At 36.9% G+C, this 23,223-nt stretch overlaps 1 protein-coding gene across 1 annotated transcript in view; it reads left to right on the top strand.

The window, feature by feature from the left end:
• Positions 1-23,223, top strand: part of PTCHD4 (patched domain containing 4) — a 192,824-nt gene that overhangs the window by 31,539 nt on the left and 138,062 nt on the right. The window contains exon 2 of the mRNA XM_069488694.1: positions 22,017-22,497. Within this exon, the coding sequence (XP_069344795.1) occupies positions 22,017-22,497 (481 nt within the window). The remainder of the gene's footprint in view (positions 1-22,016; positions 22,498-23,223) is intronic.

Here is a 23,223-nt window from a genome sequence, read left to right as displayed (position 1 = left end):
CCTCAACATGCTCCCTAGTATACTTTTCAAACATTTTTTAAAGAGTTTTAACTCTCATACCAATATTAACAATACTATCTCTAAGATCCTAATATATATATATTAGGATCTCTATCTAAATATATTTAACTTTATTTGTTTAATATATTAAAATATATATATCAGATTGTCATATATATATTTTAATGCTTTCACACCCTCAATTTTGATCTATAAGATCTATAACCAAAGAGTCCCTGGGTAATCTTCATTTTTTTCCTAGGAGAAAGCAGTAACAGCCAACCGCTAATCTTTATATCCACCCCCTAATTCTAACCCTCGTGGACAGGCCCACACTTAAATGCCCCATCCGTCAGGTTCTACCTTACAACACGCATAGTCACCCAGTAATAACTGTCCTTACACATCTCTCCTTATCCAAATGTGTCATCATTTTGGTCCACATCTGACATTTTAGATCATGTGTATCTGTACTTTTTGTAAAATAAAAGTGACTATTACATTTGTCATGCAAAAGAAATCACACAGCTAATTTTAGCCAAAAGTGTACAATATGCTCAAGCTCCCTTTTTTTCTCCAACATGCAGTGGCCCAGGGTTTTCTACAAAATATAGTGTCCACTAGGGCCCTAATTCTTCAAGGGATCTTCATGTTTGACTTTTCAAAACCTGTTTATTTAGTGGATGGTTACTTCAGTGCCTTGCTCTGGGCTTTCCAAGGTAAAAGATTATTGCTCTGGGCTGCCCTGCTGGTGAGAAGTGAACAGCATCCACGTTAATCATCCCCCTCCAGAATTAAAGTTCTTAAGAGTGATATTCCAAGGAATGTTGCCCCCACCCCTGTTCTTGTCTAACACATGATTATAGCACCTATTAATAAAAATTTCAGGCTCAAATAAGAGACAAATGCTAGGCTACAGAAAGATGTTTGAGAGAAGGCAGAAACCACATAAATACTAACTGCTGGTCTAGCTACCATTTTGACATAGAGAAAAAAATATTACCCCAAAAATATAATTACCCCAATCTTATCCATCTGCCTACAACTTTCATGTTTTGCCCTTCCGTACTGTCATGATCTAGTACTACAAGTCTCTATGCATCTGGATGTAGAGTTTTCAGTCAGTGTAATATTTCTTCATTAGATTCACTGTGCAAAAGGCTAGGCATATGGCTGGAGTGGTGTTTGCAATGTGAGCAGCACAAACTCCACACTAAATCCATGGATATAAAAAGGCGAAGACCTGTCTCACTTGATAGAGAGGTGCAGCCAAGACAGTGCTCCTAGAGACATGTGCTGCTAACTTGCATGGAGGCAGATGCTCACATGGTTGTTTGTAACAGTCAGGGATAAAAGAGCACACCAGGCTCCAAAGATTACCAGAAAGGAGCGGAAAAACTACAAAGCATCCCCTTTTCGTTGGCAATCCAGAAGGCTTCTCACTCTCAGCTTCCTGCAATCTCCATGAAAATGAATATGAAAAATTCTTTAATTACAACATTTCAGATGCCTCCAGTTCAGGCTAATGGGATTTCCCATAACACTAAGAGGAGGTTTACCTAAGTAACCTTTGGAGAGAGTTTACTATAGCAGCTACAAGTTGATGCCAAACTTGGGAATTTCATATGCAAATTAGACCAATTGGTTTCTTTATACTATTATAATTCTGTCCCTTTCTGTTCAGAAAAGACACATCATTCCAGAAGAAAAGATTTTTGGCTGATAAGACAAATACCACTCTTTGTTCAATAAGTGATTTTTGAGAAGATACTCTATGTTTAGGCAATTGCAAGACAAAACAAAATCAAACACTTATTCTACCTTCAAGGAGTTTCCAGTAAAGAAGGGAAGAAACAAAAAAAATGACAATACCATATAATAATTATAAATGTCATAGAAGTGATTCAGAAAATACAAGACTTCAGAGGAAAGAGATTTCTTCCAGTTTCAGGCTCTTAAAAATTTTTATGTCACTTCTAACTTTTTATTTACCGCAGATAAGAAATTTTCTTGCAAACAAACTTGTCTCACACAATTCTGATGTTTCCTCGGAAATACCATGGCTTTAATGGTCACATTGATTCAACTTAAAAACCTATCCATTTTATTATAACCAGCAACTGTATTAATTTGTCAAAATTATCCTTACTTAGTGCAATATGCTATTGCTTTACAAATAGGAGCTCATTTTTGTTTAAGTCCTTATTACTTAATTTTATTTCTGATTATTCAGGGTGTTGTTATGTCAAATTAAATTAGAATTTTGGACACTTCCCCTCCCATCACACACCCTCCCCCCCCCCCCCCACACACACACAGCTATTTCCCTGCTTAAGATACACTGGTGACTCACGTGGCCCTGAATAATCAAGCCACTCTTTACTGATAGTTCTTAGCATATTCAATAACCTAATCCAACACTATTCTTTTCATGACTAGTTCCATCTTTACAAACGCCTGGCTGTAAAGAAGGAAAGTTGTGAGGTCACCTCTATGGATTTTCTTTATATTGCACCCAACGAAGGAGAGTGTGTTTTTTCATACTCACTTTTTTAGCTATGGTTTTTAGTATCTGAGATAAATTTTCTGGAATCTGTCATTACTTTATGCTGAGCACATTGTCCAAAGAAGTCCCTGCTTCTGTGGAGAATAACCCAGTCAAGGACAGAGGGTACATCATTATAATGAAATGCAAATTTCTCATTAAAAGGCAAATCCTCCATCTCAAAGGTTGAACAGGATGCAATTTCAACTTGACTGGTGGGAATTCTTTGTTAAGGCACTGAAAACATATTCCAACTGAAGACTATTCTTAGGATCTGAATCATTTTCATGTCAATGAATCGGAAAAATTTGAGTGCATTTTAAGCCCATGTCCTACAAAAAAAATCATTCTGAGATACTTAAATGTCAGCAAATGTGTTGACATCCATTATAATTCTTCCTTTGTTTACTATATTTCCCATCCTTTGTTTATTATATGTATTGGTGAAATGTTTCATCAATATAGACAATACCAGAAGTGTTGCTATTTTGCAGCACTGTTGTGGCTTTCTGAATTTTCCTGAATTTATTTTCCTTATTCCCATGGATTCTACCCTCAGCTTCTAGTCTTCTCACATTATGCAATCTCCCTGGATGGGTGTGGCCTTAGTCACCATCTATAAGCTGATACCTCTGCAGCTTTTATCTTGTTGAAGAAAAAAATTATTCATGACACTTGGTAAAGACAGTAAGGAAGACCCTATTCAAGGGGGTGCATCTCAGTGGGGTTTTGCAGTGGTGGAGACAGAGTGGGCTCGACTCTGAATACAGCATGGGCAAGTGGGAATTTATAGCCTAGGAGCAAGGGTCAGTGGATGAAAAATTATTAAGAGAAAACATCAGGGATAAGGAGGCCCCTGGCTAAACTGATCTGACAGTAATCTTGCCAAAGGCAGGCCAGGGTGATCAGATATCACCTGGGGATGGTAGAGGATGATGAACCAGATTAGACATTTGGGGGCCTGGGGAGAGAAGAATCTTGCTCTAACTGGATTTTGCAAAGAATTGCACAGATTGGCCTGGGGGAATGTTCAGGAGCCTGACTAAAGTTTGCTCAAACAAAGGATCTTCATAGTTTCCCCTCTTGTTCAGGGGAGGAAGACACATTTTTTTTTTCCTTTAAACAATGTAAGTTCATTTAATCATTCAGTTGTCTTCATTAAAGGTCAGTTGAATCATCTGTTGAGACTTGGTAGTAGAGAATATTTGCTGGAGGGTGCAAGGAGTTAGTCATGTAATGAGGGAAATTTCTTTGAAAATAACAAAAATCGAAGATGACTAGTTAGAAATCCAGTTTCTGAGTCCAGAGGACAGTCAATCGAGAAGATTTCTAGATGTTAGGCTCAAAGTATCTTTCTTAGATGGTGGAGTAAGGATGGCGTGACAATGTGAGAAATTTTCTGATTTGCAGTTTGAGTGTGTTCAGTGATGTCATTGGGTATCCTGGTGAAGGTCTGAGTGACCCACACAGCAGCAGGCATGGAAGTAGCCCATACGTTATTTGTTATGGTGATTTCTTTAAAGTTTATATCAAGTCATTCAGCTTCTGTTTACAGGGCTTTGGAAAAGGGCTACTTTCATTTTTAATGATGTTAAGTCAGGAAGATAGGAGAAATATTGGAATGTTAGTTTCAAGAATTGTAGCCAGACACTGGAGGAAACTAGAATTTAAGATCCTGTCCAGTTTACAGATTAAAAAAAAAAAACCTTGGACAAATGAACAAGACTAGAATGTAACACCCACCAACATGTGCTATAATTTTGCATTGAAACATACTTTTTCTCTCTACAGTCACCCTCACTTCTATCAAATATAACTGCAATAAGACTAGTTTGCAATAAGATAAAATAAGTTTTGTCTCATTAAACTTGGCCTGATTATTTACATAAATCCAGCATAAATGGCCATTGACTGCGTAGGTCTTTTTTTTTTTTTTTTTTTTTGTAGTTTGCTTTGCTGGTATTATTCAGAAGGGAACTCAGCTTAGACTTTTAAAAGCCTCTCAAGGCCAGGAAGCCAAGCCAGGGACTTTCCACCAAACTTTGCCTTTAGTACCTGTAGATTTGATGACTTTTCTTCTTGATGTCCCCAGGACATTCTGAAGTTCCTGGGAAAGTGACCCTCCTTACTCACCTGTAATGCATGGAACCCTGTAAGCCAAGTACCTTGGCTTTTCCAAGGGTCTTTGTAAGCATTAGCTCCATAAAATCAACCTTAGTTTCTTAAAGCTGTCTGATTAGATCTGCTTTTATGCATCATTTTCAAATATGATATTCCAGTCAAAGCCTTGGTTATATAGCCAATGTTTCCAAATATGCCCTGTTACAAGGAAAACAAATTCTCACTGAACTTACACAAATAATTATATTGCCACGAAAATAAGAGCACTCAATAAGAGTTTCTGAATTCTGGACGGATCAGGTAGGGAGAAAAAGTAATTGTTTCATCTTTTTTCTGAAAAACGTATTTTACCATGTGGCTGTCAGTCATAGATAGCTTAATAGAAAAGGAAAGGTTCTTTAAATCTGGAAAATAAAACATTAAAATACCAGTAAAGTTTCAAGCAGAAAAGCCTAAAAATTATAATTGTCCTCATCAGTTCATTCAGTTTCGTGTAATTAGTTTTTGTTCTGCTTGATCTTGGGCTAGCAATTTTATGAATCCATCAGTTTTCTCATTAGTTGTGGAAATGCTTACTTCAGTGGCATGGTCTCAAAGTTATCAGGGATATGTATTTCAGAGTACAATATGTGTCTGAGTATTTTCATGAATCTCTTTGAAGATGAAGCATTTGGCCTAGAGTTGAATACAAGTGCTTCCAGGGATGAATCAAAGTAATAACCTATCTGTGGATGACAAAGACTTAAAATGGTTGAAGTTAAAAATCTGATGAGAGTTTATTTGATAAAGAAATTCAGTTATTTCTGTGCCATAGGATGTTTAAAATAATAACTCAAATAATGACTGATAGCATTGTATCAGGACATAGAAAATTTCCAGGAGTTTCATAAAATTTCTGGAACACAGACTAATAATGTATACTCATGCAAATATAGCATAAAAAGGTGTAACATCACTTCTTGTTTGACAATGCTTCCCATGCAATTTAACATATGACATAAAACGGAAATATTTTTGAACATCTCTCATTTCAAAAGGTGAAAGAATAAATCCTTCGATATTTTCCAGGGGCCATCTGAGAAATCTCAAAGTTAGTTCTGGGTCAGAAAGGCTTCATTTTGAATTTGACTTTAGGAAGTTTGTCAAAAAGTGTAAAAAATTTGAACACTTGATTAAATAGGCTCATGAATTACTATGAAATAATACTTAGGTTCCCTTAAATAATCGAAAGCCTGTTAAAGGTTTGCATAAAACACGGGAAATTATTTTTATAGGACACAGAATCTTTGTTTCATAGGAAAATTACTTAAAAGCTAAAGAAAACTTTTCACAGATTCTTACTAAGAACAGACAAAAAGAAAAGAAATCCAAGAAAACTTTGTTGGTTTCACAGAGAAGACCAAATTCTAGCAAAGCTATATTATTAATATAATACTTTTGATATTGTCTCTTTTTAAACTTATACATTTAAATCCATTTAAATCTCATTCCACCACTAGCATGACCATATATGAAACTCCTTTTTCAAGATTTCTCACCCAAAAGCCTTCCACAACTTTCTTATATCCATTTAGGCTTTGTCCTGTGTTTTTCCTCTTTCTCATTCTAGGACAACCAGTCATTCTATTATAGGACAAAATTATTCTCTTTTAAACGTAACAAAATTGAATATTTCATACCTCTATATTTCCTCACCTAAAAAACACATCCTACTTTCCTTGCCTGCTTTTCATGCACAGTTGTTTTCCTTCACTCTTATTATTCCTAGTAGTTTTAATTACATATATCGAGTCAACAATAAGAGGTGGACAATTGTGAATTGTCTTTCACATACCAGGATTCTATAGCAAACTAGCAATTGTTATGAATATACCATCATACACTTTTTATAAGCACATACTTCTTCGTAGTATAATTCCTCATATTTATTAACAGAACCAAAGATATTTAGCTTCACTATACTATATGAAAACAAGATTCAAAAGGATATAACCTTTAGTTTATACTCAGTAATAAATATTTTGGTAGTTTATCTTATTTAGGAATAATCTAGATTTTTAATGAATATCTATTACGTAACTTAGGAAAACTCTAAAGTTTCAAGTTACCAAAGAGATTTAGAAACTGTTTTCAGGCAGACATATTATAACATTAGATGAAGCTAGTCATCATCTTAAGTTATTTTTCCTGTTATCTATTTTTAACCTTATTTGACTAGTAAACACCTCAACTAGAAAAAAAATATATGTTAATGTTATACTTAAGGCTGACAATTCAGAAGACATAGGTGTTTTTATTAAACCAACAATATTAAGCTAATCTTATTTATCAGAGATTTACTCAGTACCATGGACTTGAGAATCATTTGGGTTAGTTTCTATATTTCCTGAAGTTTTAGGAATATTTAATTTACATAAGCACTCATTTATCTCTAAATCAAAGATAAATCTTGCAGGTTCTCACTCATATGTGGAAGCTAAATATTAAAAATAACTGATCTCATGGAGACAGAGAGTAGGATGACAGTTACCAGAGGCTGGTAAGTGTAGTGGGAAGGTGGGGATAAAGTGAAGACAGTTAGTGGGTGCAATTTGAATAAAAATTTTAAAGGGATTTTGTAAATTAATTTGGTAATACTATCTGGATGTAGAAAAATATTACATATACATATGTACATAGACATATATAAACATACATAAACAGATATGAGCAAAGATCTTACAGCTTTCATTCAAAAATTTTAGCCTTGAGTCAGTAAAACACAGTAATACAAATCCCACTGGTTTATAGGAAATAGTTAACGTTGGTCTTTTCTCCACTTTATATTTTTATCTAAATTGTATTTCTGACAAAAATAAGACAAAGTGAGGTGACGTACTCAGTGAGGGCTAAAACTTTTTAGCAATAGACAGGGAGAAGACTTTCAATATTTTCATTTGCCCTAATATGTAACCTTATAGAGGCCATGGAGTACCTTTAAGATTGAGGATACACATAGCAGCTGTCTGGATGTCTCCAAAGCCTGTCTTAGCGGATAAGATATCCAGTCTCTCTTCAATTAGGCTTTTTTATCTTTCAGCCTTGGGTGGTTGTTTTTGAGAGACCCTGAGTCCCTTAGGAGCCTCCAGTGGAGGGCAGGGGGCCTAAAGGTCACGTGACTGTGGGGAGCTGAGGAACTAAAGCAGGAAGGAAAAGGTCTGGCAGGAATCAGCCAAGGAATGGATGGGGTATGGGTTTGAAGGGGACAGAGGAAAGGTGGTAAGAGGAGGAAGGAGGAGTGAAGATGGTGGGGAAGAAAGGTCTTAGAGGAGCAAGTTTGGAGAGATCTTAAGTTTCCCATAAAGGCCACTGACATTCCAAATCATCCTCAGCAAAATCATGCCAACAAGAAGGAGATGGACAGAGTTGGCAGAGCATATGTTACCATGGGTTAGAGAAGAGAGGAATCAGTTGACTGAGAAGTTCCCATGAGGGAAGCAGGGCCAAACAGAAAGAATACAGAGACCTCATAGTGAGCTAGGAGGAAAACCTTCCAGCCCAGGGAGTCAGAGAATAATCCCCACTCAAGAAGGAGAACCAGGAAGAAAAGCTTTGCAGCCCAAGGAGCCAGGGAATAATTCCCACTCAGAGCAAGAAGCCAGAAAATAGATTTTCCTGCCCAGGAAGTACCTTTCAAAAGAAGCCTGCTACCAGAGGAAACTTCTAGCACATATGTCTCATCAGGTAGTTTTAAAGATCTTCAATGGCAACTATTCCAAATTCCTTAGGCTGGTACATGAGACCTTTCTGATGTCTCCCTGGGGTTCATTCTTATTTTCCATTCTAGATGAGCAATAGCTGTCAGGTTGTTGCTCAAACTGCTTTTTGAGTGAGTGGTGGGGATGCATTACCCTTTCAAACTGGGAGGAGTTCTTGATATTTCCAAATTGGGTAGCCCAGTCCTGAGTGTCGATCCATTCCTTTAAAGCCTAACCCAGTATTTCCTTACAGACGCTCCAATAAGATCCAAGCAACTGCCAGTTCCCGTTCTAATGAAGTGTTGTCTTTGGTGTGTGTGTTATTATTGGTATTTTTAATAATGCACTGACATAGCAATATGCATTTGAAAAACCTCCCTCTAAATACCTGCTTATGTAACTAATTGCAGTGGCTTCAAAGAGCCCTGATCTTTCAGTCAAAGCAGACACCCACTTACCAAGTTAATCATGCTTCCACAAAATACCTCCATGTAAATGAAGGACGTTAGATTGTTTTCATAATCTCTCTAAAGAAGAGAGCCTCTCATTTTATTTGTATGGCATGTATAGTTACCTTGAATTTTCTAGCTACTTGAAAAATTGTGAAGAATTAATCTTTAATACAGTAAGGGGGAGTGACAGACAATGTTTTTAAGAACTATGGACCAGCCTTTTATATTTCCGTGCCTGTAAAACATCTTTGTTTGTAGCAAGTACTCTCAAAAATCAGTTTTTTGTTAAATGTGTTAAGTTGAGGGCAACATCTATGTGTACCCTTTTTGTATTTGCATTTCTCACTGTGTGTTTTTCTCTGTCTCTTCATTTTAACATAATCAATTCCTTTGAATTAAGATAGCTGCTATTAGTGAGGAAGATTAAATACACTGAATTTATATTGACACTGTGCTAGACACAGTGTTCTTGGCATTCTTGGGAAAACATTAGTGATGCCTGTGACATGTTAACAGGATATCAGAAAGAATGTTTAACATCTACAGCGAGCATGAAATATACTGAAACAAATACATCAAAATCAAACTTTGCTGCAAATTATTTTGATGAAGTTGCATTCTGAGCAAGCCAGTAGGGAATTCAAATAATGGGGTAGTAAACACAAAGTGAAACCATGTGAGTGCAGAATCACCTCATCTGGCTTTTGTATGCTGCCATTTTATATATGAAATTTAAACATAGGTGATTATGAGAGAGTCTCCTTCATGCCTCCATCAGACTCTTTTAGTTACAGAAAGACCCCTCAGTGTGGGGACTTCTGTATTGTGGAATCAGGAGGTTTGATTCTTGCCTCCATCTCATAATCCTGCCTGCGGAGAGTGCCACAAAGTTGCAGGCACTTTCCACTATGAAATTTGTCACATCCAGAAGCCCCATCTGTTTGGTGTCTGAAATAATATCAGATGGCAGGACTGACATGAAGGCCTGACTCTAAGTCCTAAGAGATCATAGGATGCCTGTAGTGAAGGAGGATAAACTCTGTGATCTCAGTTGTCCCCAGTAGATTTGCCTGACAATGAATTGTTTTGCAGCTATGAGAAAGCCCATGTACAGGTGGTCATTTGGAATGTATTGGAGGAAAGTTTGAAGCAACACACTTAGGTTTCTCTTTAAAATATCATGTGGAGTCTGTCTGTCTAACCTGTGTTGACCTAGGAGCAAGTTTTAGGCCACGTAGAGATTGGACCTCCAGGACTGGAACATACACAGTTAGGATCTTTTTGGCTACATATACCCTACTTAGGGAGTCCAGGAAGCTTTCTGTAGTGTAAGCTTAGGGTTGATGAAATGCTTTTGGTGTCAAGAGCCATGATTTGTTTTTATTTATTTTATTTGAGATCAGTGAATCATTCAACCATCATTTTGTAATTACATAATAACTGTCGATAGAACCCTACAAAATAACACACAGGGTGTCATCCCTCTTCAAATATAGTCAAACTTAATTCTCATAATAAAGCTGATGAGCTATACAGTCCCATATCAGAGCTTAAAAAAATGCCTCAAAGAATCTAAGTCACTTTCCAAAAGTCACAGCAGTAATATGTTGTCAAATAAACATTCAAGCCCAAATTCTCTGAACTTTAAAGCCAAACCACTATTGCCAACCATATTGTCCGTGATGCCAATGTGGTTTTGCCATCACTGCTGTAGTAACCAGGTCAAGTGATCCCTAGGTGCACAGTGGGTCTTTCCCCTAACTCCAGGAGAAGAGATCTCAATCTATTTCTTAACACTTTCCAAAAGCAGGTTTGGGGGAATTCTCTATGTTAAAGTTTTGTCCTTTAAAAAGAAAGGTAGTGATTTATGTTGATTTATTGTTGAATAAAAAACCTTGGTCATCAAATTATCAAAAAATAGGCTGCTAAAACTAGTCACTGCACTATTCTGGAAAATTCAGAAGTAAATTAAAACCAACCTAAAAGCATAGTGCAATTTTGGTTAGAAGTCTTGTCTCTAAAGCCCATGAAATAAAGATAGGTGACATCAGAACTGACACAGCTAAGGGGGATATTGACGTGTGATTGGAAGAAGCAGAATTCATGTTTATCTAGTGGATGTAGTTAAATTCTCCAGGGCTGTAATGTGGGTTGTTTTGCTTAAAATTGGCCTAATTTTGAATACTAAATTCACAGCGATAATTGCTTTCATTATAATGAGACTGTCTACCTTAATATTTCTCCCTGTGATATAAAAATCTAAGTAAATAAACGTCAAAACCTTTTGGGGTTATCCAGTCCTACACGCTTTTACTCATTATAATCTAATACCCCTTGACTTATTAAGGTTACAAAATCTCCCACACAAAAATGGGGCTATATGATCAAACGCAAGATTTTAATTTATAAATGTTATCAATTGAAAAACCTCCCAAAGTATAAACCTAAAAACACATGAAGAGAAGTGTTCCATGAATTGATCTCATTTAAATAATAAAATGACATAAAATTTTTTAAAGCCAATTTCCTTGCTTACAACATACTTATCTTGGTTTAGTCACTTCTCTCCTGTATCAAGCAAGTATTAGTAAGTGGAAGGCAAGCTAACTTGAATATTAGCCTTAAACAAGACAACCGGCAAGGTAATTTTTTTCCTCTCGAGAAATAAAAATAGAAAATTATTTTCTAAATCTTTAGTTATTTTTGGTTAATCTTTTGCAATAAGTTAAATTATCAAGCAAAAAAGTATACTTTGCTTTTGAATTAATTTTTCATTCAGATATTTTATAAGTTTTTTTAATTTTTTATTAATGTTAGCTTTCAAAGGCATCTAGTTGCTCCTTTGCTAGATATCCAACAGTATAGAATTTAATACAAAAACTAGTCCACACACTTGCCATCACGTCAGCCCAGAAAATGTTAACACACTTGCAAAGGTGAGCCGTTATACCCTCATCTCTTATTCTGAGAAAAGTAATATTTAACCCCCACGCGGAGCACAAGATAGAAGAGTAGTTACTTTCTTGGCTTTATTAAAAGGCTCCCAATTATTTTAATATCTCTGAGGCTGAATATCTTGGTTGTAGGAAGGAACCCTTGTATGGATCTCATTAGAATGTATATCACACACTGTATTTTCAAAGCATGCCTGTCCTTTTGGGGATTAAAAAGAAAAAGTAATTGAGTGAAGATAAAGTGGACTTAAGCAAGTATTGTATTCTTTATCTAGCATTTTACTGACATAGCTCAATAATTATCCCTTACTGTGGCTTTGAGGTAGTTATCTTTCAAATAAGGGAAAGACAGTGATGGGGGAGGGGAAACGGGAAAAGGGTGAGAAAGGGGGAAAGAGATAAGGAGGAGGAGGGGAAAGGGAAAAAGGAGATAGAGAGAGCAATAAGGAAGGAGGGAGGATGTTCACATAAGACTATCTCAATATCTTCAATAGAAATACAAAGGAGTCACTGTTGTTTTATCAAAGGATTAAGACACAACTAACTACCCACAACCGCAAGTAAAGGATACGCTATTCATTCCATATTCTTTTATAATATGTCCATTCCTTTACATTTCCTTGAGATATATACCTCATGTTTGTTTCCTTGACCTTGGAAAATGTACCACCTTCATTCCCTATCTTCAGTAAACTTAGAAGTCTAGTTGGAGTGATAAAAAAAGATACACACACAATAAAGCATGTGTTAATTATCAGAAGAGGTCCCTTTGAATGAAAATTTGATACAACCTTAGAAAGAAAAGCAAAATAAAAATTAGAGAAGTGGAATTCATAAATGGCAACAATACTTCCAAACTACATAAATTAATGGTAAATTTCTTCTTCATGTTCTAGACCTCTGCAATTACAACTATCTGGATATTCAAAAAAAAAACTATGATCCCAAAAAAACTCTTTGTTCATCATGATGGTTTATGCAAAGCAAATACCCCCCCCCAAAATTATTGTTTGATTGGTCAAATGATTTGGGCTTTGTTATCAACTTAAATTAAAAAAAATGCACAGGGCAGAAAGGTATAAAGAATCTCATAAGGGCCAATTCAGTACTCAATTCAATATGAGGAAAGTGATATTGAGCCACCCAAGGTCTCCATCATCTTTTCTTTGAAAAGAAAACACCATGTAACCAAGCACAAGGCCAGATCAGCTAAGGAGTTAAGTGTGTGTTAGCACTTTTCCCTATCATTAGCAGACAGAAATCTGCTGGTGCTCGCCCATAACTTTAAGTAGAATACTATCATTCATTATATCTTAATAGTCAAGATCACAGCCCTTCACAAAGAATGATGAACCGTCACAGTTCAAGTTGATTTAAAAGCTACAAGACAGAATGTTGAGAACTTGAGCCTGGGAATATGGGAGTCCTGATTTTTGGTCCTTCTTTCTCTCCCACTGCCTATCTAAGTGACATTGATTAGATGTCATACCTATTTTATCCTTCCTATTATGATCTATCCTTTGTTCAGTTCTCCTAACACTTGACTTTTATTATTTTTGTTGGCGAGTTAATAGGATTTTTCTAAAGATAATATTTAATAGCCTAACCAAGAAAGTCGAAATGACCTATAATCCTATACCAAATATGAGCCAATGTATATCCTTTGACTATTTATATGTACATATTTATTTTTACATAGTCGAGATCATGCTGTATGTGTATAATTTTAAGCCACCTCTTCTGTATTGTAGTGCTCCATGCTGCTTTATTCTCTTGCCATGTCACTCATGTGCTTTGTTTACATAACAAAAGTATAAAGGCTTCAAGGAAAAGGGTTTGTCTTCCCTTTATTTGTTCTTATCTTGTTTTCTACATGCAGCCTAGCAATTCCCCTTCCCAGATATGCAATGCAGATATTATTTGTTTTAATTTATTAGATGTTATGAGAATCATTAGAATGAGTAAAATCACTTTCAACAACTCCCACACTTTTGGGAAGTAAAGTTTTATTTTTTCCCAAGAGTCTCTCAGCACTTCGGAAGAGGTGATTCTTTGAAAAAAGCCTAGGTATAAGGAAAATTTATTTTCAGAATGGTGCCCATCCTATACAATCTGAAAAATCTCTTTGCAGTGCTCATACAATTGGTTAGGTAAGTGCTGCCTTAGACAAAGCTGTGAGGAAGGCAAAAAATTATTCTATGTCCCCTCTCTGTGCCCTTTCCCACCCCCAAGTCACACCTGAAGATCATTTTTCGCATTGCAGTGAAAGACAGCTTTTGAATAAGCAAATTACTGTACTCAGTATGAGTGCCTATCTCTGGGCAATCACTCTTCTCTCACTCTCCCACATTGTGTATTCCAATCATTCTCAAAGTCCCAGGAACACACCATGCTTACTGTCATTTCTAGACCTTTGTGCATGCTACTTCCTTGGCCTGGAAGGCCATTGCTCTCCATGCCCACCAACCAAATGCTCCATTTTCACTTGGATAATTGTTATGCATGGTTCAGGTCTCAGCCAAGATGCCATCTTCTATGAGAAGCCTTCTTAGTACCCCCTAGGCTACTCCTCTCAGTGTTCCTTAACATCTTGGGTTACCCAGTACAATAGGACTTATATATTTTTCTTTAAAAAAATGCCTGCCTGCTTACTTATGTTCCCCTACTTTCTACTCCATCTCAGAGCCACAGGCTCTTTGAAGACCAGAACTGTAGCTGTTGACCACTCTATCCTCAATAGCTGTCTGGCACAGGGCATGTGCTCATTGAATATTTCTTAGATGAATGAATGATTGTGCCTTTATCTGTTTTTACCTGCGTGTCACATCCTTGGGCACCCTCATATATTCACCACACTAGTGCCCCATATAAACACCTACAGTGCCTAAGCTTCGGATTCTCCCTAACTTTCCCATTTCTATGAGAATATTTTGACCTCTACTCTGAGGTTTGCCTCTGTAGGTTGTCAGTCTGATCTATTTTTCTGGTCAGAGGTGCTAATGGCTTAGGTGTCACACTCCTAATATAGCCTGTGGTTGCAAACTAGAGCCTTTTTAGGAGAGAGTTTCTTAGCCCAAAAGAAAGGGAATAATGGCAGGACTTTCGATCCTCCTACTGAAGGGGCGTACTATACATGGGGACTTACTGCATTCCTCAAATGCTCTTGTGTGAGTGGTGGCAACTTCCCTTACGGAGGTCAGAATAAGAGCTAAGGGTCGTTTGACATGGAATACTTGCCTTTGAATAGTCATTGTGATACCTTTGTGAAAGACTCACATTAGAACTGCTTTTTATGGAAATTTGGGGGATAGGATCACTAATACGAGTCACAGAAAAGCAAAAAGGTCATTATTGCATGGCTCACGTTTAATGCAGATGTTAACTGTACTTCTACACGTTGTTTATAAATTTGGGTAAAGATTTTGCATAAATAAAGGAGAAATTAAAACGTATTTGTGCTAGTATGTGATAAGCAAACCAAAACAGCAGAGAGACATCTCGAGATAATATGAATTTTACTATCTAAGAAATAAATTAATTCATCTGGGCTACAGAGAGATGATTTACATCTAGGTAAAATAGGGCAAATTCCTTATCTTTCTCCATTTGAGAAGAAGTCTCTCTGGAGGTTACTCAAAGGACTGGGAGAAAAGTGACTTGGTCCAGATTTAGAAGAAGATAAAAAGCTTCTGGTTTCTATGGAAATGAGCAGGGGTCATCTTGTGTTTCTCCTTTCTTCTTATTTCTGTTTTTTTCCTTAGGGCAGATTTCTCTAGCATACTTGTAGTATCTAATGACTTTACCACCAATGAATCATTAAATACAGAGCAAATAAGACCTTTAGAGATAATACAAGCCCAACCTTTTATATTGGAGGTGGGAAGTTGGCATTCAGAGAAGTCAAGCAGCATGCCCTCTGTCACCCTGCTGTACAGTGACAGACCTAGAACTTGAAACCAGGTGTCTTGGCCCTGTGTCCTGTGTTCTTTTTGCTGCATTACAGACATTTGCTGGGAAGTGTAGAATAATCTGAGATGGCTAAGTGAATAAACAGTATAATTCAAATATTTTATTTATGACATATCATAATAAGAATAATATCCCACCCTTTCTGAAGTCTCTTCTAAGTACTTTATATGTGTTAACACATTTGCTCCTCACGATGCCTGTATGATTTTTATTTTAGCTAATTTAAAAACTGACACATAGGGAGCTTAGGACCCTTGCACGGCATGTCAGAGTTGAGGCTGGGACTCTAAGCAAGACAGTTGGACTCTTGAGTCTGTGTTCATAATTGCTGTATTGTACATCCTCTAGTTCAAGTACGTTCATAAATTATCCAAATATATGTGCAATTGTGGTAAAAGAATGAGTGTTAGAGTCAGAAACTAGAGTCAAGTGATTGGCTGTGCTATTTAGAAATCATAAAATTTCACTCTTGTTACATCCTCTCTTAGCCCCAATGTCCTCATTGGTGACCAGAGGCTGCTCTAGTACAGCACTTCCTCACAGAGTGACTGCAACAGTTGTGTAGGATAATGCAAGCAAAGTTCTTATGCCTTGGAACTGAGTCTGCCACATGTGTTAAAAATTTCCAACCAAATCTCAGTTAATTGATATTCTGGAGTGCTCTGTTAAACTTATTTTATATTCTGGTTGGGCTTAAGTTTTTATTTCATTTCAACAACACAGAAATCTTGTTCTTTAAAATTCCTCTTTGAAAAAGAATCTGAAATACACCACAGTACTTTCTCAGCTTAGTAATGAGACGAAATAAATTTAACTTATCTTTTATTTAGGGCATTTTTGAGAATGACTTTTGATTCTTTAAAAAAAAAAAGGAAATGCCTTTTAGGAACTTACATTCTCATTATTTTCTCATTTTTACAAAATATGAAGCTGTGGAGTGGAAAATCAAGATAACCAATATTTTCATTTAATCCTAGTTTGTGTATACACTTGACATCAGGAATGAAGCAAAGAGATATAAGTTAGGAAATAAATATGAGGAAAAATCTTGTTGAAACAAACAAACAAAACATTACCACTCCTTTATGAATGTCACCATCTACCATACCCAGGAAAATTTTCTTTTCAACAGCAAAAGACAACTGACCATCTAAAAGTTTCCAATATCTTTGCAGTGTCTGCCTCATTAAAAATCAATGAAATCTGAATTGCAATTCTCTTGGCCAACAGCTGTGCTGCAAAATTATCTTGCAGTCACAGAAAGTATCTGAATGTCAACATAGTATATAGAGAGAGCAAATATTACACCTGCTCCCCTATAATTTCAAAGCATCATCGAGTAACCTTTTTCTTTGAACTATTATCTATGACATTAATGTCTCCATCCTCTCCTATCACTTTTAGAATTTATTCATTTATTTCTAAAAGTTTAATTATTTTTCTACTGTACAGATATGGATTGAGTGAGAGTAATTTTAAAAGCTGTAAATTAGTAACCTTAAAGTGAATAAGAGCTAAAGAACTCAGGAATATTTTTTTTTTCTCTCTAGCATTAGTGTCGCTGGAGAGATAATGTGATGAGATGCTTTATGGCAGTGAGATAGCATTGTGACCTGTAATTCCATTGATTCACCTTGGAACAATTTACCTACCAGAAACTGCTTTAGCTGACATTTTCTTACGCTGCATCAAGAACCTGAAATACTGCAGGGACCTTTTAACTGAGCTCTTTCCTTTAGAGTCACCTCTACTCCCTAAATCATTTTCCACAGTGCAATGAGAGTGAGAACTTCCAAAAGTAAATCATGCCGTTCCGTTGCTTAAAACTCACCAGTGGTTTTGCATTGAAGGACAATTAAGTCCAACTCCTTGGTAAGGCCCTCATGGCCCGTACTGAAGAGGCCCCAATCCCTTCTCTAGCCTCAAATCCCATTACTCCCATCAGTTCCCTGAGCATCTTGTGCCGTCCTTTGCCTCCAGGTCATGATACGTGCAAATCCTTTTCCTGGCACTCCCCAAGTCCCCCGGTCTGTTGACTGCCTTACTGCACATGTTTGGTGTACAGTGAAAATGGAACAAGAACATATTTGGGGAAAATGCTACTCTAGACTAAGCATATTGAGAAAAGGATAAAGTTTGTTTTCTTCTGTGCTAATTTCTACATATGCCGCTTTTCATTCGAGTCCCTGCTATTCTCGGGCACTTTGAGCTATCTCTTGCTTTTCCTGGTCTTAGCAAAGTAGTCTCTAAAAAGTAAGCTATTAGTGATAGACACCTCGAGATGAATTCACTCCGTTAACAAATATTATGGGATGTTTATTATATACGAAGCTTTGTTCTAGGTACAAGGAAATTACCAGAGAGCAAAACAGGAAAGGTGTCAGCTTTCAGCAAGTGCACATTCTAGCTGAGAACACAGAAAAGGAGCAATGAAATGATTAAATAAGATCATTTCAGACAGAAAACATTAGTAGGAAGAAGATAAAATAGGACTATGCAAGAGAATGATGGCAAGGAAGGAGGTGCCCAGTTTAGATCCAGTGGTTCAAACGGTTTCTTCAAAACTAAGCCTCCATGACTGGAGATAGCCCTGACCATAGGAAGAAAAGAGGAAAACATTCCAGGTAGAGGGAGAGGACAGGAGGTGCAAAGGCCATAAGGTGGAAATTAGCGTGGTGTGTTCAAGGAGTAGGAAGAAAGGCCAGAGAAGCTGGAGCTGAGTTCATAAAAAGAGTGGTAGGAAACAAGGTCTGAGGGCTCCTGTAGCAATGGGCCATGCAGTGGACACAGGGATATGAGCTAGGGACTTCAAGTTGTATAATGTTAATGATGTCAGTTCAGAGAAGCACTCACGTACGAGAGCATTGAAACAAGTTACCGTCTTGTCGTATTTTTAAGATTTATCTTTATTGGAACATAAAGGTGATTTCTGCACTTTAAGTGATTTCAGAATTTGTGTAGGAGGTATTGTGAGAAAGAAAGAAGTTGAATCAATGTATAGCATGTGTCATCGGTAGGCAATTGTGGAGAGGACAATGTTGGAAAGGAAGATGTGCAAGCGAAATAAGTTTCAATCATAAAGATAATTTAGTGGGGACCAGCAACCCAACTGGCTTCCCTGAAATCACTTCCACAGGAGTCTAGAAAAGGTTGGTCTTGGACTCAGAAGATCTGAGTTGGAACTTTGGGTTCATCACTTTGACTAACAGGTTTACCTTCTCCAAATCTCTAGGTTTGCTCATCTATTAAACAAACGGGCTCTACCGTGTGATTGATAAGATCTTGACCAGTTATAAAAATAAATTCATCCATAGCTCTATTAGTTATTATGATATTATTCCTGATATTCAGATATCTTCAGAGAAACTTTATAGATTATATTTTCATAGAATAGCAGAGCTAAAATATTATTTAAATATTATTTAAATATGTATTCATATACTTAACATGTGCTCATTTTATAAATGAGAAAATCAGAACCTAGAAGGGCAAGGGAGCCAGCTGTGGGTTTCATACCCAATTAGTGTGAGCTGCATGCTGGACTCAGGCCACGTGACTCTTGATGAAGCATGTTCTCCGTCAATGCCACTGGTCATTGTACAACCCCAAGAAAGTTCTACCCAGAGGATAATTACAACATTTGTTATATTTTGGTATATTCATTTTTTTCTCCTACATAGAAGCATCTATGAATTGGTTAGTGAGAAACAAATGAACTCTTCTTCCACCTCTTACAAAATAGTAGAATTTTCTCATACAAATAATGCATTAAAGTGTATTTCTCAGTACCATAATGAGTAAGATGATTGGGCCAACTGCAGGTATAAGATATGGACTTTGCAATGGAGCTTTGGATTCCAGAACATTCAACTAATTTATTTTCTTGTGGTGCATAGAGTAGAGCAGAATATGAGCAAGAAATTTATTCTATTTGCTATATTGATTTAAATATAATAGGAAAAGATGGGACGATAGCCTATCTTGTATAAACCGTTTTTTGTAAAAATGGAAATTAGACAACTTCAAAAGGGTGTTAGCAGCTAGACAAACTCAATGATGAGCTCTTATTTAAAAATCTAAATTCTCCTTCTTTAAAATTTTGACTTTTGTCCAGACACATTACCAGCACCCTCTTTTATCCACTTTAATCTCCAAATGAGGCCTTAGGGATGCAAAAATCTTTATGTTGCTGGTAAAGATCCCCAAGAAATCTTTTTGATTACAGAAATGAGTAAAGACAGAGCTGCACATACTTAACTAAATAAATAATGCTTTTAAAATAATTTCTTTTTCAAATAATCAGAAGCACAAGTCAACATCAAAGAAGGGATTTCAAAGGCATAGAAACAAGGACAAAGCTAAAAATTATACCAAGCTTAAAACAAAAATAAATGAGCCTAATTGAAAAGCTATTTGTGTCTACTGAAAGAGTAGAAACTGTATTCCACAATCTCACAGTTCTGGGACAGGATTCCCACCTCCTTCCTCAAAGCTCGCCTACCTTTCTCCTTGCAGCTCATTGGAGCACCCCACAAGATTTGATCAAGACAAAGCCTTGGGAACCTACAACCAAAGTCCCAGTTTTATTTTTATAAGAAAAGAAATGGGAAAATTACAAAAATGCTGTGGACTTGGGAGATACACTGAGGAAAAAAACCCTCAAGTCAAATTCTTATTAAGAAATATATTGTTCATTTTTAGAGTTGGTCAGATCGAGTTAAATAGAACGATTGTATTCATGTAGCATGTAGGAGGCAAATGGGTATATGGAGTGACTATGAAATTTCTCTCTTGCAATTCTTAATGATCATACTAACAGCATTTTTACTCTCTGTTAACTTCTTAAACTTCTTGTGTTTCCAACATATCCTCAAGTATTAGGACTGCTTTGATTCATGTTAAAATACAATACAAACAAGTGCCTCAGATATAGCTGTCTGGAATAAACAAGTCCACGATAATTGTGGCACATGTCTACAGGAGTATATAATGCCTCACAGTTCCATGGAAATACCCATTATTACTGCACTATTGGGTTTGTAGCCCTTTCACACTACTCACTTTAGATATAACTGTTCCTTGTCCTGATTTTGCTCTTTTACATCCTTGTGAAATTAACATCTTACCCAACTGAGCTAACTAACACACAGTCTACTTGAGGTATAAATGTACTTTTGTGTCTGCTTCTCTCCCAATACCTGCAGTATATTTTTGGTGCTATCCTCCATCTTGCACTCACTATTGGGTTCAATATTCCAACAACCATTGCCATTGAAGTACGTGACAGTTGTGATAATAATAAAATTTCCTAATTGATTGTTGAACTGGTGGTGGCTGTCAGGGATTTTTGTTTCTGAGGGTTGAGGCACGTTGGATGAGAATTACTGTTCTGAATCTGTTTAAAAAAGAAGTGATTGCTTCTTTTACCAATTGCCTACCCTTAGGATCTTGACTACTCTACCTCGTGTCAAACTCTGAAGTTGAAATGACTTTTGGAAACTCCATCTGAAAATCTTCTAAGCCTCATTTAGGGGATTTGTCCACTGCCATCTGTAGGAAAAGGTCAACCTACACCTGAGGCAGGTGTTAGAGAGAACATTGTATTGAGTGAACAGGTGCTCACATCATATTTAGGAAACATTTCAACACCATTAAATTAATTCTAAGAAACAGTATTTTTGTACTGCTCTACAATATGCAATTATACCCCCAAAATACAGAGAACAAGTAAGGCTATTCGTGTTTGTGTGTGTTTGTATGAGTGTTGATGTAGGTGTATGTGTTAACCCTAGAAAGGTTAGCATATATTTATAGAATAATTATTTTAATTTTTGAAATGTTGTTAGTTCATGCCATGCTTCATTTTTGGCTGAAACCCAATCATAAAACTTGATCCTGCATTAATGAGTTATAATAGATTGCTACAGAAGGAAACAGTGGGAATGAGGGTATGGGTGAGATCAAAATATTTATCTACATCTTTCTATGCATGTGGCAATTCTTGTGTAGCTTCATAACACTCTTTGCATCTTTTTTAATTCTGATCATCATGCATGGTATCCCATGTAGTTCTAAATGTTGAATATAAAATGCTAACTTGCCTCTCCACCCACATCAGTTTCACAATCACTAGCACCTATTTCTTCCTTCCTTGAGCTTTTTCACTTAGAGTAAGAATCTGTTCCCTGGAATGTGCATCCTTCTGGTAAATTAAGTCTCCCCTTTTTCTGTTTTCAAGGATGGGAGGAACGGTTTTATTGGACACCAACTGGGCGGGGTAGTGGAAGTACCAAACAGCAAGGACCAGCGGGTCAAGTCAGCCAGAGCCATTCAAATCACCTACTACCTCCAGACCTATGGCTCTGCCACCCAAGACCTCATAGGGGAGAAGTGGGAGAATGAGTTCTGTAAGCTTATGAGGAAGCTCCAGGAGGAGCACCAAGACCTCCAGCTCTACTCTTTAGCATCCTTTAGCCTCTGGAGAGACTTTCATAAGACCAGCATCATGGCCAGAAGCAAAGTCCTGGTGAGCCTCGTGCTGATCCTGACCACAGCCACCCTGTCCAGCTCCATGAAGGACTGCTTGCGCAGTAAGCCCTTCCTGGGCCTTCTGGGGGTGCTCACGGTGTGCATCTCCATCATCACGGCAGCAGGGATCTTCTTCATCACTGATGGAAAGTACAACTCCACCCTGCTGGGAATCCCGTTCTTCGCCATGGGTAACTATCCATCCTTGTGGTAATCGGATTCTTACCGGTTTGGGGCAAGGTAGTATATTTCTTGAATTCTCAGGTGGAAATCTGTTTGAATTTTGCATTGGTGTGTCTGTGTTATTATGTAAAATTTTACCTGGGGTTGTGTCTGTTTCGTGTTATTGGGCCTTAGGAAATTATGGGATGACCAAACCGTCTTCCCGTTTAATTTAATGCTATCAAGTGTTTTTAAATAACACGACATTGGGATTCTCTACTCAGATTCTTCAAAAATGGTAGGTCAGGGATTTTGAGAGGATTATGGGAGACAGAGTTAAGAAGATCCAAGACCTACTTCAAACAAAACTTTGTGGTTCATCTTTGTGGGCATCCTCAAGTTGATGGTAGTGACAAGTGAATATTATGAGATGAAAATTCTGAGAACCAATGATATATCCTAATCTCAAAGAACTTCTTAAGTAAACTTTATTAATTAACTTATTTCAGAGTTTTTGCACAGAATATATTCCATTCCCCTACCTCTATATTAACCGAAACCTTTCTGCTGCCAATTAGATGTATCCTCTAATTTTTTTCATCTCTGGCAAAAAAAAAAAAAAATGAGCATCTTCAGTCAAGATTATCCCTTCTTGTAAGTTTTCTCCCAGTTATACATAAATGCTCTAGAAAATGGTGTGTGCATGGTGTGTGTGTGGGTGTGTGTGTGCGTGTGTGTGTTCTTGCAAAGAAGAT

This window comes from Eulemur rufifrons, chromosome 15, assembly GCF_041146395.1.
Source record: "Eulemur rufifrons isolate Redbay chromosome 15, OSU_ERuf_1, whole genome shotgun sequence".
Lineage (NCBI taxonomy): Eukaryota > Metazoa > Chordata > Mammalia > Primates > Lemuridae > Eulemur > Eulemur rufifrons.
Note: the sequence above shows the minus strand (reverse complement) of the source record. Positions and strands in the feature narration are given on the sequence as shown.